The sequence below is a fragment of the Chrysochloris asiatica genome, unplaced genomic scaffold, assembly GCF_000296735.1.
Source record: "Chrysochloris asiatica unplaced genomic scaffold, ChrAsi1.0 scaffold00092, whole genome shotgun sequence".
In the NCBI taxonomy this organism is placed as follows: domain Eukaryota; kingdom Metazoa; phylum Chordata; class Mammalia; order Afrosoricida; family Chrysochloridae; genus Chrysochloris; species Chrysochloris asiatica.
This window is the reverse complement of record NW_006408610.1, coordinates 1,274,122-1,289,404: the sequence shown is the minus strand read 5'-3', so window position 1 is coordinate 1,289,404 and position 15,283 is coordinate 1,274,122. Positions and strand designations below refer to the sequence as shown.

Here is a 15,283-nt window from a genome sequence, read left to right as displayed (position 1 = left end):
TGATGAAGAAACTATATATATCAGTCAAACAAGACCAGGGGCTGACTGTGGATTAGCCATCAATTACTCCTGTGAAATACAACCTTGAGTATATCCCACCTGAATTTAAAGACCATTTCAAGAACAGATATGACTCATTGACAACTAATAACTGAAGACCAGAGGAGTATGGGGATGACATGAAGAACATCATACCTGAGGAGAAGAACATCATACCTGAGGAGAAGAACATCATACCTGAGGAGAAGAACATCATACCTGAGGAGAAGAACATCATACCTGAGGAGAGCAAAAGGTTATTGAAAAAATAGGAAAGACTAGTGTGAATGTCAGCAGAGAGTCTGAAACTTGCTTTTTTTTTTTTTTTTTTTAAGAAGAGTATCTTTCATTAGATCCACCTTAATAACACTTTATTGAGATCTTCACAGCATTGAAATGTTCATTTCCATGATTTTAAAATTAAAACTGTCAAAGTTGAGTACCATGTTTATGAACAAATTGTTTAAATTGGAACTCTTCAGCTTGCACTATCTTTCCTCATTAAGTATTCCTTCCTTCCTTTTCTAGTGTCACCTTCTGTAATCCCTCCATAGAGTACTGGGATTTCACCAAGTGGCTGGTGACATTGCCTTGGTATCCATCCATACCTCTCTGTACACTCCAGATTGGTTAAGATCTCTAGCAGATCGTTTTCGCTGTTCGGCAAAGTGCTATGCTGATGAAGCTTAAAGAGAGGTTTCCAGGTTTCATTGAACCACATTCCTCTAAAACGAAACATTTTAGAAATTCTTTAGAGATAATGTTTAATAACCTTGGTGAGTCCTGGTGTGGTACTGTAGGATAAGTAAGCACTGGACTGATAAATGCAAGATTGTCAGTAGAGACCACCTTCCCCTCCCCCCCCCAACAGCTGCTTCTTGGAAACACTATATAGGGTCACTCACTATGCATTAGAACTGATTCAGTGGCACTTAATGGCATCATAATTACTAGACTGCTGATCACAAAGTTGGTAGTTCAAATCCACCAGCTGCTCCTTGGGAGAAAGATGAAGCTGTTTGCGCCCATAAAGATACATAGGTTCATTATGAGTTGGGACTGACTCTTGAAAACTTGCTCTTGAACTATGTGTAACTAAAGGTAATGGAAGAAATGATGAAGTAAGAGAGCTGAACAGAATATTTCTAAGGACAGCTAGAGAAGACAAAGTATTACAATGAAATGTGCAAAGACCTGGAGTTAAAAAACCAAAAAGGAAGAACATGCTCAGCATTTCCTAAGCTGAAAGAACTGAAGAAAAAATTCAAACCTCGACTTGTATTGTTAAAGATTTCTGTTGGCATAATATTGAACAGTGCAGAAAGCATCAAAAGAAGATAGAAGGAATACGAGAGTCATTGTACTAAAAAGAATCAGTTAAAGTTAAACCATTTCAGGATCATAACAACTGTAGACAACATTGAGAAACATGGGAATTCTAAAACACTTAATTGTGTTTATGAGAAACCTGAACATAGATCAAGAGCTAATCTGTCCTCAAGGGGATTCTGAATGGTTTAAAGTCAGGAAAGGTATGAATCAGGGTTGTATCCTTTCGCTATATATTCAATCTGTATACTGAGCAAATAGTTCTAGAAGCTGGCCTATGAAAAACATGGCTTCAGGATTAGAGAAAGACTCATTAACAACTTGCAGTATGCAGATGATAGAACATTGCTTGCTTAAAGCAAAAAGAGAATTTGAAACGCTTAACTGATGAAGATCAAAGAATACAGCCTTCAGTGTGGACTTCACAACTCAGTGTAAAATACAGAAATCCTTACAACTTGGTCAGTAGACTTCATCATGATAAATGGAGAAAAGATTAAAGTTGTGACGGATTTCATTTTACTTGGATCCACAGTTAGCATTCATGGTAGCAGCAAGTCATGAAATCACAACATATTGCATTGAGTAAATCTACTGCCAGAGACTTCTTTAATGTGTTAAAGAGCAAAGTTGTCATTTTGAGACTTAAGGTATATATTAACCAAACCATGATATTTTCAATTGCTTCATATGCATGTGAAAGCTGGGCAGTCAATAAGGAAGTCAGGAGAAGAATTGGTATATTTGAATTATGGTGTTGCCAAAGAATATTAAAAATAGCGTGGACTACCAGAATAACAAGCAAATCTGTTATGGAAGAAGTACAACTAAAATTTCCTTAGAAGCTTGGATGGTGAGACCAGGTGTCACATAATTGGACGTGTTATCAGGAGGAACCAGTCCTGCTTGGTAAAGTGGAGGGTCAGCAGAAAAGAGGAAGATCCCCCAATGAGATGGGTTGACACAATGGCTACAACCATGGGCTCAAACATCACAACAATTGTGAGGATGGTGCAGGGCCTGCCAGGGTTTTCTTTTGGTGTACGTAGGATCGTTATGAGTTGGAACCAACTTGACAACACCTAACAACATCATCAACAACAACAACAACTTGGGTAAAAATGTATATTCAAGTCCTTGGCTTAATGATTATTTTTCTTTTTGTTGTTCTCTAAGTTTTATATATATTTTGATTGTTAGTTCTGGTGAGATATATGATTTATGTTGGATTTTTTGAGGAACTGCCAGACTGTTTTTTAAAGTGGCTGAACTATTTGACTTTCCCACCCAAACCAAACCCACTAACTGCTCCTTGGGAGAAAGATGAGACTTTCTGCTCCCATAAAGATATACAGCCTGGGAAATTCTATACCTGATCACTATGAGTCAGAATTGGCTCTATAGCAATGGGTTAATACCTCTATATACTCCACCCACTGTATACACTTTTTAGAGGTAAAGGATACAAGTCAGGTAATCTAGGATTTCAGATGAAAAAGGAGTCTGTTAACTGGAGATGTCAGAGTAGGATTCAAGATGACTTGAGCTGGCCTTGAAGAATTGTTGTTAAGTGCTGTTGACTTGGTGCTGCCTTACAGCAACCCTGTATAGGGTCTCTAAAGAGTGACTGGTGAGTGTGAACCACTGACCTTGTTGTTCAAACCGACCTGCGGTTCAGCACATTAACCAACAGCACCACACCAGAGGTAACACGTGTATAAGATGGGAAGAAAGGAACAAGATGAGCAGAGATTCTTTAGCAAGGAAGGTTACATTCATTAGTACATATTTAGTTAATCCCAGGTACTTTTCTGTGTTCTGAGGTTACAAAGGTAATAAAACCAACACAAATTCCTGCTCTTATGAAATACACATTCTTGTGGGTAGAGGCAGATACTATATGGAGGACAGTCACCCCGCAAGAAGGTAATGTATGCTCTAGGAAGATGGCAGATTGGGAATGTTAGTAGTGGTAGTTAGGAAAGATGGGTTGCAATTTAAAATAAGGTGTTTGGGAGGGCCTCACTGAGAAGTGACATTCAGCAAAGCAAATTCACTTAACAAAGGATAAATGACCTAAACGCTCATCGCAGAAGAGTTTGGTCCCAGTTGCTACTTTCTTTTCTTTGTTCATTATCTCATTTTATAGGGCTAGGCCATTCTTTCTAGCAATTTCCCTGTGCTTTTGTGTTCTATCTAGTTTCTTAGCTTTGAATTTTCTTTGAGTAAAGATTTGACAGTTAAATAGGTTTTCTGAGAAGTAAGCTTTGTAATATTGAAGGTAAATTGGTAACTAACATATTCCGAGGAAATCTCAGTTCATGAAAGTTCTTAAGGAAAGGCTAGACAGTGTTTTTCAGACTGAGTTGAGATTCTGGGTCGTAAATCAATTTAGAACAGCATTTAAAAAATGAAATAGAAAAAAAATATACCAGAGTGTATTAGATACCATAAGGATAGATATTAGTTCATGAAATTTGTTTCAGTTATACATATATTGTGAACTGGGTCAAGATACAAAATTTATATGTGTGCCTGTCTGTGTGCTTATGGGTTGTGTAAAAAAAAATTTAAAACCTCTGGGTTAGGATCTATGGAACTAATCATGTATCCTCTTTAAATGTATTTACCATGGATAATGTGCATTATTTGTCTTCCTTTTATGTTTTTGGAGAGCATTGGTATTTAATCTTATATCCAGCAGGAGCTCTGGTGACATACTGGGTGAAGTGCTGGGCTACTAACTGAAAGGCCCATGGTTCAAACGCACCAGCTACTCCATAGGAGAAAGATGAGGCAGTTTGTGTCTGTAAAGATTTACAACTTTGGAAATCCTATGGGGCAATTCTGCCCTGTCCTCTAGGGTCTCTATCACTTGGAATAGACTTGACAGTAGCGGGGAGTTTTGGTATTGTATACAAACAGACAATATAAAGGAGTAACCTTACTTTTGTTGTTGTTGAGGGTAGTGAAAAGCTTGCAGGGGTGAGATTTTATATTTTTATGACTAAATGTGATCTCATAATAATGTTAATGATTTATAAAATGTATTTTTTTAATAGGCATCCCATCCCATGGGTTCATGTAAATGAGCTTGATACAGAGGGAATTCTAGAATGATGGTAAGTGATCCGTCTACTGTAGACACAAACTTTAGTTTTTTTGGCCTGCTTTCTTTCCTCCCTTTCTTAGATCTATTTTTTATTTATTATTTATTTTGTTGTTGTTGAGAATATACACCAATTCAACAGTTTGTACAGGTACCATTTAGGAACATTATTGACATTTTTTAAGTTGTGCAACTATTTTCATCTTACTTTCCTGAGTAGTTCCTTTCCCATTAATGTAAGTTTATTGGCCCTTAAGGTTCCATTTTTCCTTTGGAGTTGCTGTTAGCAATTTGATCCCATATAGATGGTTGTTGTTGTTGTTAAGTACTGTGGGGTTCGTTCCGACTCATAATGACCTTATATAGGGTTTCCAAGGAGCGGCTGGTGAGGCTGGTGAGCTTGAACCACTGACCTTGCGGTTCAAACTGACTTTGCAGTCCAGTGCATTAGCCCATAGGGCAAGAGTATAAATGGAAACTAAGTTCTTTTATGCTACAGTATTAAAAAGTTAAAACTCAGTCCATGCCAACAACCTTGCCTATGTTTTTACCCAGGGGCCCAATCAGTATTAAAAGGAGCCGTAGTTTCCCCAGGAGCAGGCAGGGTGGAAGTTGGGCTCAGGCAGGGTTTGAGTTTGTGATAGGATGTAGAACATTATCTTCATGGATTATGTTATGCCAATTGTAGATGTATATACTTCTGAAAGTGGTGTTTCCATCTCTAACCATTGCCTGAAGAATTCTGTGTTCTTTGATTTACACCATGTCAAAATGGTATCCTGAAAGGACTCAAGTCATGTTTCTTTAAAATCTTGAATTTTGGGAACAAAAAGCATGGACAAGAGCAGGGTTAATAGAGTAGATGGGGTAAATTTTTCCAATCACATTCTCATAGAACAGCCCTTAATATTCTGGAAGAATGAGCAGGTGCACTGTCGTGATGGACGAAGATTCCTTGACCCAACTCGCCTGGTCTTTTTCTCACCAGAAAAGTTTTCAATTTTGAAACTTCATAATAAGACACTGTGATTGTCCTTCAAGAAAATCTGTCAAGATTACCCCTTTGGGATCTCAAAAAACAGCCCCCATAACCTTCTGATCTGACCTCTTTGCCTTGATTTAACTGGCCCAGTGGATGCCCTTGGGAGTCAGTATTTTGATTGAATCTTGGTTGTGAAGGCACTGTAATGAGACTAAGCCAGATGCATTACTGAGGGAATTTGTTTGCAGCCTTTCGCTGATTGCTGAGACATGTTTCAACACGTTTCTGTCTTTCTTTCTTTTTTGGAAGAAGCCCGTGCATGTGTGAACTGGAGACCTAGCAGGAATTTTTTTGACTTGCCCTTGTATAAATGCATAAGTACACATGTATGTATGTACCTGTACATATTTGCATATTACCTTTTTCTATGGAGCACTTGAGAATATTTGAAATCATCATGCTCCTTTACTCCTGTATATTTATTGCAGCACGCACTGCCTAAGATGACATCTCCTCAAAGGTTTGTTGCCGTTGGCTTGGCACCGACTCAAAGTGACCTTCTGTGTAGCAGAATGAAATACTGCCCCGTCTTCCATGGTGGCTGGTGTATATGAATCCACTGTTGTAGCTTTTGTGTTGATCTGTCTTTTTGTGGATTTCCCGCATTTTTTTGGTCCACTGCTTTAGCAAACTTGATGTCGTTTTCTCGTGACCGCTCTTTCCTGATGACAGAACCAAAGTGAGTGAGGCAAGGTCTCCCTAGCCTTGCTTCTAAGGTCACACAGTACAGTGATCATATTCTGGACATTGGACATTTTTACAATAGTAGGATAAGCATTGTACCGCAAGGTGGGTTTGAATCACAAATTCATTGGTTTAAACCCACCAGTGGCTCTTCGGAAACCCTATACAGAGTCACGATGAATCAGAATCAGCTCGAGGCACTTGGCAACAACAACGTTTCTAATGCACTGTGGGTATGCACATTTTGTTGTTATCTAACTAATATCCTTTATCGCTTGTTCCTTTAGTTGTTAGATCTGTTTGGTCTTCTTTAATCTGAAATAATCAGTTTTTCTTTGTTTTCTTGAATATGGCAGTTTGAAGACTACAAGGCAGTTATTTTGAAGAATATCCTTCAATTTGGGTGATGTTACCTCTTGCTAGATTTTTCTAGTTCAAACTTTTTGTTTTTTCTTTTGAAATTAATAAGTAATTGTTTGGAGATAGGCTATATAAATATCCTTTACCTCATTTAGTTTTCACATTCTTTGATAATACCATATACTAGTTAAGATTTAATGTAAGGAAAAACTTTATATTCTTCTTAATTTATATGTCTCTCTGTCTATGGACAAAATATTAATTGATGCAGGAAGCATGAAAAGATGATGGAAGGAATACAGAGAGTTACTATACCAAAAAGAACTGGTCACTTTTCAACCATTTCAAGACGTAGCATAAAACCAAGAACCGATGGTATTGATGGAAGAAGTCCAAGTTGCACTGAAAGGCATTGGAGAAAAACAAGGCTTTTTGTTTTTCTGAGGAAATACAAATTGAAATGTTTCAATAAACTGATACTGCTCTGGAGGCCCTCACTTGTTTATGTCAAGAAATTTGGAAGACAGCTATGTAGTCAACTGATTGGATGACACCCATATTTTTACACATTCTAAAAGAGGTGACCCAATGGAATGTGGAAATTGAACAATATCCTTAATATCACATGTAAATAAAAGTTTGCTGAAGATAATTAAAAACCAGTTGCAGCAAAACATCAACAGAAAGCTGCCAGAATTTCAAGCTAGATTCAGAAGAGGATGTGGAACAGTGGATATCTTTGCTGACATCAGGTGGATTTTGACATCTTTCTGGTATTTTTGTTGTTAGTTGCTGTCCAGTTGGTTCCAGCTCACATTGACAGCCCTGTCCTGTACCATCCTCACAATTGTTGTCATGTTTGAGCTCACTGTTGGAGTAACTGTATCAGTCTCTCTCATTGGGATTCTTCTTCTTTTGCTGACCCTCTACTTTGCCAACACTATACTGTCTTCCAGGGACTTATCCCTCCTGATAACATATGCTAAGTATTTAAGATGCAGCTTCACCATACTTGCTTCTAAGAAGCTTTCTGGCTGAACTGCTTTGTTTGTTCTTTTGGCAGTCCATGGTACTTTTACCATAATTCTTCACCGCCATAATTCAAATGCGTTGGTTCTTCTAGGATCGTCCTTATTCATTGCTTTGCTTTCACATGCATATGAGGCAGTTAAAAATATCATGGCTAGGGTCAGGCTTACCTTAGTTTTCAAAGTGACCTTGGTATGTCTTTAATCTTTAACAGTTTAAAGAAGTTTTTGGAAGCAGATTTACCTAATACAGATATTTACTTGTACTTTATTGGCTGTGTAAAGACATTCAGCTGTGTAGATCATAACAAACTACAGATAACATTGTGAAGAAAGGGAATTCCAAAACACTTAATTGTGCTCATAAAAACATGTACATAGAATAGAACCAAGAGACAGTCTTTAGAACAGAACAAGGAGATATTACCGATCTTTAGAATAGAACAAGGAGATACTGAATGGTTCAAAATCAGAAAAGGTGTGCGTCAGGGTTGTATCCTTTCACCATCATATGTTGTTGTTAAGTGCTGTTGAGTCAGTTCTGACTCACGGTGACCCGGTATAGTGTTTCTGAGGAGCTACTGGTAGGTTTGAACTGCTGATCTTTTGGTTAGCAGTCCAGCAGTTATCCTACAGTGTAACACCAGGACTCTAGTCAATCTGTATGTTGAGCAAATAATCTGAGAAGTTAGTTTATATAAAGCAGAACATGGCATTAGGATTGAAGGAAGACTCCTAAACATCTTGAGATATGCAGATGTGATGTCTTGTTTGCTGGAAATTAAGAGGATATGAAATACTTAACTAATGAAAATCAAAGACTGAAGCCTTAGTATGATAGCACCTCAATGTAAAGAAAATGAAACCCTTACAACTGGACCAATAAACAACATCATGATAAAGTGAGGAAAAGCTTGAAGTTGTCAAAGACTTCATTTTACTTGGAGCCACAATTCATGCTCATGGAAACAGCTGCCAAAAAATTAAGGGACGTATTGTCTTGGGCAAATCAGTTCCAGAAGACCTCTTTAAAGCATTAAAGAGCAGAGATGTCAGTTTGAGGACATCACAGTGTGCCTGACTCAAGCCATAGTATTGGTAAAGACTATTGAAAAGTAGCATGGGCTTCCAGAATAGCAAACAGATTATCTTGGAAGAAATGTAGCCAGAATGCTACTTATAAGCAAGGATGGTGAGACTTTGTGTCTCTCATACTTTGTAGATGTTATTGGGAAGGAACAGACCCTGGAGGAGGATGCCATGCTTGGTAAAGTAGAGGGTGAGTGAAAAAGAGGCAGACCATCAGGAGGTGCATCGACACAGTGGCAGCAACAGTGGTCTTAAACATAACAATTGTGAGGAATGGCACAGGACTGGGCAATGTGTCAGTCTGTTGTTCATAGAGTCTCTGTGAGTCTGAACTGACTGATGGTACCAACAACAATAACATCCATCCACCCATCCATGTATCCATCTAGCTATATCAGTATGGACTCGTGGATTTTTATGTAGTCATATAGTCTGTCATTTTTAAATGCTTAACTTACCCCTTTTTAGCTATGGGAGATCCATCTAGCCTGTATTTGTATCTCTGCTCTTCTTTATTCTTTGAGCATTTTTATAGTTTCTATTGTAGCAAACTGTTATAGGTTTATTGTGTACTTTTCTCTTCTTTTCTTTTTCGCACTTTATTGAGCTGGATCTTTAGTGCATTGTTGAATGGAATTGGCAATAGTAGACATCCTTGTCTCTTTTAATGTTAACAACATTAAATATCATATTTGCTATTGCTTGCTAATCATTTTTATCATGAATGGGTGCTGAAGTTTACTAGAGGCTTTCAAAAAATTTCCCCATCTCTTGAGATGATTTTATGAGTTTCCTCCATGGGATGTTAGTGGTGAACTACGTTCTTCAACTTGGGAATGTTACAGTAGCCTTGCATTTCTGAATTAAACTCAAATTGGTTGTAATGTTTTATCCTTTTTATATTTCTGGATTTGGTTTGCAGATATATTCATCCAATAAATATATAGATGGAAAGGTAGGGTTTTTTTTTAAAATCTTCATTCTTGAAAGCGATTCAACTGGAACTTTCCTTTCTTGTATTGTTCTGATATTAGATTTATCCCGGCCTCATTAAGTGAGCTGGGATGTATTCCTTCTTGTTTATTCTCTCTTGTTGTTCGCCATAGAGTTGGGTCCAACTCATGTGATTATTGGGATGTTTCAGGTCACTGTTGTCGTTGTTTTATCAGTCCATCTCATTGCAGGTTTCCCTGATTTCCACCCAGCCTCTGCTCTGCTGAACATGATGTCCTTTCTAGCGTTTGGTCTTTCCTGATGACACTCTCAGAGTAAACGAGCCAATGTCTTGCCATCCTCACTTCTAAGAATCATTCTGGTTGCGTTTCTTCTGAGACTGATTTGTTCATTCTTCTGGCAGTCCATAGTATTTTCATTATTGTTATTAAACACCACAGTTCAAATGCATACATTTTTCTTTTATTTCAAGGGTCATTAAAGAGAAAAAAGAAAAAGATCAAAACGAATATCAGAAGAGACTCTGAAACTTGCTCTTAAGTGCATAGTTGCTAAAGAGAACAGAAAAAATGAAATAAAAGAGTAAAGAGAGATTCCAAAGGGTGACTTGAAAAGACAAAGTAAAATATAATGAAATGTCCAGAGACCCAGAATTAGAGAAACCAAAAGGAACATACAAGAGCAAAATTTCTCAAGCTAAAAGAACTGAAGTGTTACCTTCTGAAGGATTTTATGGACAAAAATTGAATAACACAAGAAGCGTTAAAATAAGATGCAAGAAATACACCGAGTACCAGAAGAAGTAATAAACATTCAATAGTTTTTATTTCCTATTTCTAGAATAGTTTAATGTAATTTATATTCTTAAATAAGAAAAATACAGTAGCAAAGCTCATTGGGCTTGAATGACATGAAAATCGTGTGTGAATTGTTCAATGGAAAACTGATCGGCTCTGTAAACCTTTATCCAAGTCACAATAAAAAGTTAAAAAAAGAACTTTCCTAAAGAAGCTAAACAGGAAACCTACAGAATGGAAGAAAACATTTCATAACATATCTGATAAGGATTTAATATCCTTAAGTGGGGGTTAAAAATCAAATACATTTTGTCCTCCGGTAAACGCTGTAAATGTTTACGAAAGCAGACCGCCACATCTTTCTCCCATCAAGTGACTGGTGGGTTCAAACAGTCAACCTTTTAGTTAGCAGCCAAATGCTTAACTACTGCTCCACCAGGGCTTCCTGCTGCTATAACCCAAACCGGCTTTTCCAGGGAAGAATCTCACATTCTTTCTTGATGGTCCTGGGATTGTCTGTTCCTTCCGAGATGGCTCATTAGAGACCTCTATACCCTATTTGCATGTTTCACTTATTTTGTAGGAGTCACAAAGACCATGGCTAGAAGGTATTTAAGTTAATTTACTATATTGCACCTGTCTACCCTACCACCTTGATATTGACCCTTCAGACTTCTTTTTTGTTCCCTAAATTCAAAGGACATTTAGAAGAAACATGATTTGAGTCCCTCCAGGATGCTAAAATTGCCGTTTTGATGTGGTGCAATTGAAGAGGTCAGAATTCTTTAGGGATGGGCTAGAGAGATGGACACCGTGTATAGACCTCAGTGGAGGATATGTCAAGAAACAGTAGCTTCACATCTTCATATTCTTTGTTTGATAATGGTTTCTACGATTTTGTAACAATACTTTTTGACTTACTCTCGTATATGGAAGTACTATTATTATTAGAAGAGCCTTGGTGGTACAGTGCTTGGCTGCTAGTCAACAGGTTGGAAGTTCGAAGCTACCAGATGCTCTGTGGGAGAAAGATGTGGCAGCAGGTTTCTGAGATTTGGAGACTTGCAAACCCTACGGGCAGTTCTGCTGTGTTGTATAGAGTTCCTGAGTCAGAGTAGATTTGATGGCAGCTAGTTTAAAATTTTTTTTTTTTTACCATTTTTAGAATTTTAATGTGTTCTTAGTGTACCTGACTAGTAATCTTGTCTTCATGCTGTGGAATTTGAGAAAAATTTTTTTTTACTGAATTATTCGGAAAACTGAAAAGCCATTTAAAATAAGTTATGACCATTTTCTTTTATGGAAAAGCAGTTTGCATGAACTTTGAAGAATTTGTGTAAAGTAGAGACTTCTATGGAGGTGCAAATATAAATATGTAATAACTGATCCTTGTAATCATTTTAAGATTATGAGCAAAGGTAAAAGTATAAGTTAATTTAGATTTTTTTTCTTTTTTTAGCCTAGGAGAGAGAGAAATTAAAAATGTCTTTTGCCAGTCTTGGAACAAGTCTCAGAAATACATAGACTCTTGGGTAAACATTCTGGATACTTGGTTTTTTAGATTTTTATAAAAGAGTCAGGCATAAGAATTGTCATTCAGGACTGATGTTCAGGCCTTTTATTGAAGCATTTGTGTTTGAAGAAGCCACTGTAAAATCTTCATATAGCACTAGGTGGCACACTGTGACTTTGGATGAAACTACACATATTTTCCTATGTAAGGAATGAACCTAGGTCAAAGTACTGTTTGAAGTAGACAGTGATACTTGTATGAAGGATCTCAGACTAATTTCTTACATTTGCCTCCCTGATACTTATTACGAGATTAAAAACTATTGTGCCTAAATTACTGCTGACATTAAAAAAAAAAAGAATTGGATTGTTAAAAATGATTAGAATTGTGGGTATTTACTGAAAAGAATTTCTTTAGCATATTATGGAAAAGATTTGAATTGAAAATATTTTTTAGTTGGATGTAATTAGATGAGTAGTGATAATGGATTTGTCTATGTAAAATTGGAATTAGAATAAAAAGAGTTTTGAGCTAGTGGCTTTTGATTTGAATGAGTGTGTATGTGTTGTGTAGTAAGTATAAAAGAAGTAAATTGGTAAAATTTATGTAGTACTGAAATGTTTATAGGAAAGAATATTACCTTTGCAATTTTCTGGTCTAGCATGATTACCAGGAGCTCTGGTAGCATAGTGATTATAAGCCGGAATGTGAACCTCAAGATCAGCAGTTCGAAACTACCAGTTGTTCCGTGGAAGAAAGATGAGGCTTTCTCCTCCCATAAAGATTTACAGCCATGGAAACCCTATACAACCGGGACCGACTCCACTGGACACCCCACCACCACCCCAGCATGATTACCATATTGCTATCACTTTGCTATCCATTTTAGGTTCTGGAAATTCTGATTGATTTGTGAGGAATTTTGAGTTTGAATATACTTTATGAGACTAGCTTTTTATGTTGTGATACATATTTGTTACTCATGGAATAAATGTCCTCTGTAAGGAGCTCTGGTAGTGTAGTGGTTATGATTCGGGCTGCTAACCTCAGGGTCATCCGATCAAAACTACCAGTTCCATTGGAGAAAGATGAGGCTTTCTGCTCCCATAAAGATTTACAGCCTTAGAAACCCTATGCAGGCTTGGTATGAGTCGGAACCAACGCCGCGACACGTCACCACCACCACCACATATTTGAATACTGGTTGCATAAGGGAATTATTTTAAAAAGAGCTGATAGTAGGTATATATTTAAATTTATCCATTTGGCCTGTAGTAGGAAAGAATGTAGACACTTCTTGATTAAAACATTCCTTATCTAAATCATGAATGCCAATATAAATTAGATAGAATTGATTTACAGTCATTGGGAGATGTGTTAAACTAAAGAAGTTTTCATGGTGTTACTTTGTTTCAAAAGTATGGGAATAAACAGGAGAGGATTCAAGAGTTTTGTAAATTGAGGGTACAGGATGGACCTGGGACTGGGATTACAGACAGAATGAGATCTAGTGAAATCTCAATGAATCTGAAAGTAGATGTCTGTCATGTGACTCTCCAGGATAAGGTCAGAGGAACTTGGATGTAGGTTGGATAGGTTAAAGATGTAAAAAAGTTGAGCTCTAGAGGGGAAAGTGTGGATTAGCCACTCAGCACAAATTTTTAGAGTGAAAGATTTGTTGTTGTTGTTAAATGCCGTCGAGTCGGTTCCGACCCATAGCGACCCTGTACAGGGTTTCCGAGGGTGTAAATCTTTACGGGAGTAGAAAGCCTCATCTTTCTCCCGCGGAGCAGCTGGTAGTTTCGAACCGCTGACCTTAAGGTTCGCAGCCCGATTCGTAACCACTACGCTTCCAAATAGATAGTAATAATTGTTTTCCTGATAGTTTGGGCTAGTTGGCTAGCTCATTCATCATATGTGCACTGAAACCCAATCCCTGTGATTCATGGATTTAGCTGTTATTCCCTTATTTCTCTGCATAATAAAAGTTTTCTGTTGACTGTTGTTATGTGCCGTGTTGTCGGTTCCGACTCATGGTGACCCTGCTCAGGGTTTCTGAGGCTGTAAATCTTTACAGGAGCAGAAAGCCTCATCTTTCTCCCACAGAACAGCTGGTAGTTTTGAACTGCTGACCCCTGAGGTTAGCATTTGTAACCACTACACTACCAGAGCTTCTTTCATAAGGGATTGTTGTTAAGTACCGTGGAGTCGGTTCCGACTCACAATGACTGGATCACTCTAATTGCCATACACATATAATGTACTATCATATATATCTTAAAACCCCAAATGTTACACTCACAGGCTTCATCCTCTGTAGAACCCATTGTAGTCAGACTTTTGACCCTAGTCTTACTGAATGTTTTTATTGTTGTTAAATACCATAGACTCCGTTCTGACTCTGTATAGGGTTTCCAAGGAGTGGCTGGTAGTTTTGAACCACTGACCTTGTGGTTAGCAGTCAAGTGCTTATCCTCCAGCACCACTTATTGAATAGGCACTCGTAACATATTGATTTATTACTTTATTATGAATTATTACATTGATCACTTTGGGTCAGTGTAGAGCTGTCAATCTTACGGTTTCTTTTTAAACTTCATGAGTTGCTCCTCGTCTGTATGCTCTTAATGTTTTTTCCTTTGTTTTAGGGTTTCATCAGTTTTTCTATGATATACGTAGTTATGTGTGTGTGTGTGTTGGTATTTGCCCTACTTGGGGTTCTGGAAGTCTTGGACTGATGTCTTTTATCAGTTTATCTTAACCTATGGAGGCCTGGTGTAGTGCTGTGGGTTAATGCGCCAGACTTCAAAACCAGTTGAACTGCTAGGTTGGTGGTTCAACCTCACCATCTGCTCCTTGGAAAACCTATACAGGGTCGCTATAGGTCGGAACCGACTTGACAGCACTTAACAACAACAAGCTATGGTGGTCCTGGTGTGGCACTGTGGGATGATGTGCTGGACTGCAAGGTCAGTTTGAACCACAATCTGGGCAGTTTAAACCCACCATATGCTCCTTGGAAATCCTATAAGGTGACGGCACTTAACAACAACAACAACCTGTGGTGGTTGTGGTGTGCTGTGAAGTTGGTTCTGACTCACAGCGACCCCGTAGAGGGTTTCTGAGTCAGTAAATCTCTACGGAAGCAGAGAGTCTAATCTTTTTCCTGTGGAGTTGCAGTTAGCAGCCCAATGTGTAACTACTATGTTACCAGAGCTTCTTAACGCTATACAGGGTTGCTATGAGTCATAACCTACTTGATGGCACTTAACAACAACAACCAAAGGCATTAGTGTGATAGTTGGCAAAATTCAAATAATTGCTGTATTTTTTTTCCTA

At 37.8% G+C, this 15,283-nt stretch overlaps 1 protein-coding gene across 1 annotated transcript in view; it reads left to right on the top strand.

The window, feature by feature from the left end:
* Positions 1-4,440: 4,440 nt before the first annotated feature.
* The window catches only part of SCAPER (S-phase cyclin A-associated protein in the ER), a 466,531-nt gene continuing 455,688 nt past the window's right edge, over positions 4,441-15,283 (top strand). Inside the window, exon 1 of the mRNA XM_006866457.1 lies at positions 4,441-4,490. Coding sequence (XP_006866519.1) covers positions 4,485-4,490 — 6 coding nt within the window. The 5' untranslated portion in view covers positions 4,441-4,484. The remainder of the gene's footprint in view (positions 4,491-15,283) is intronic.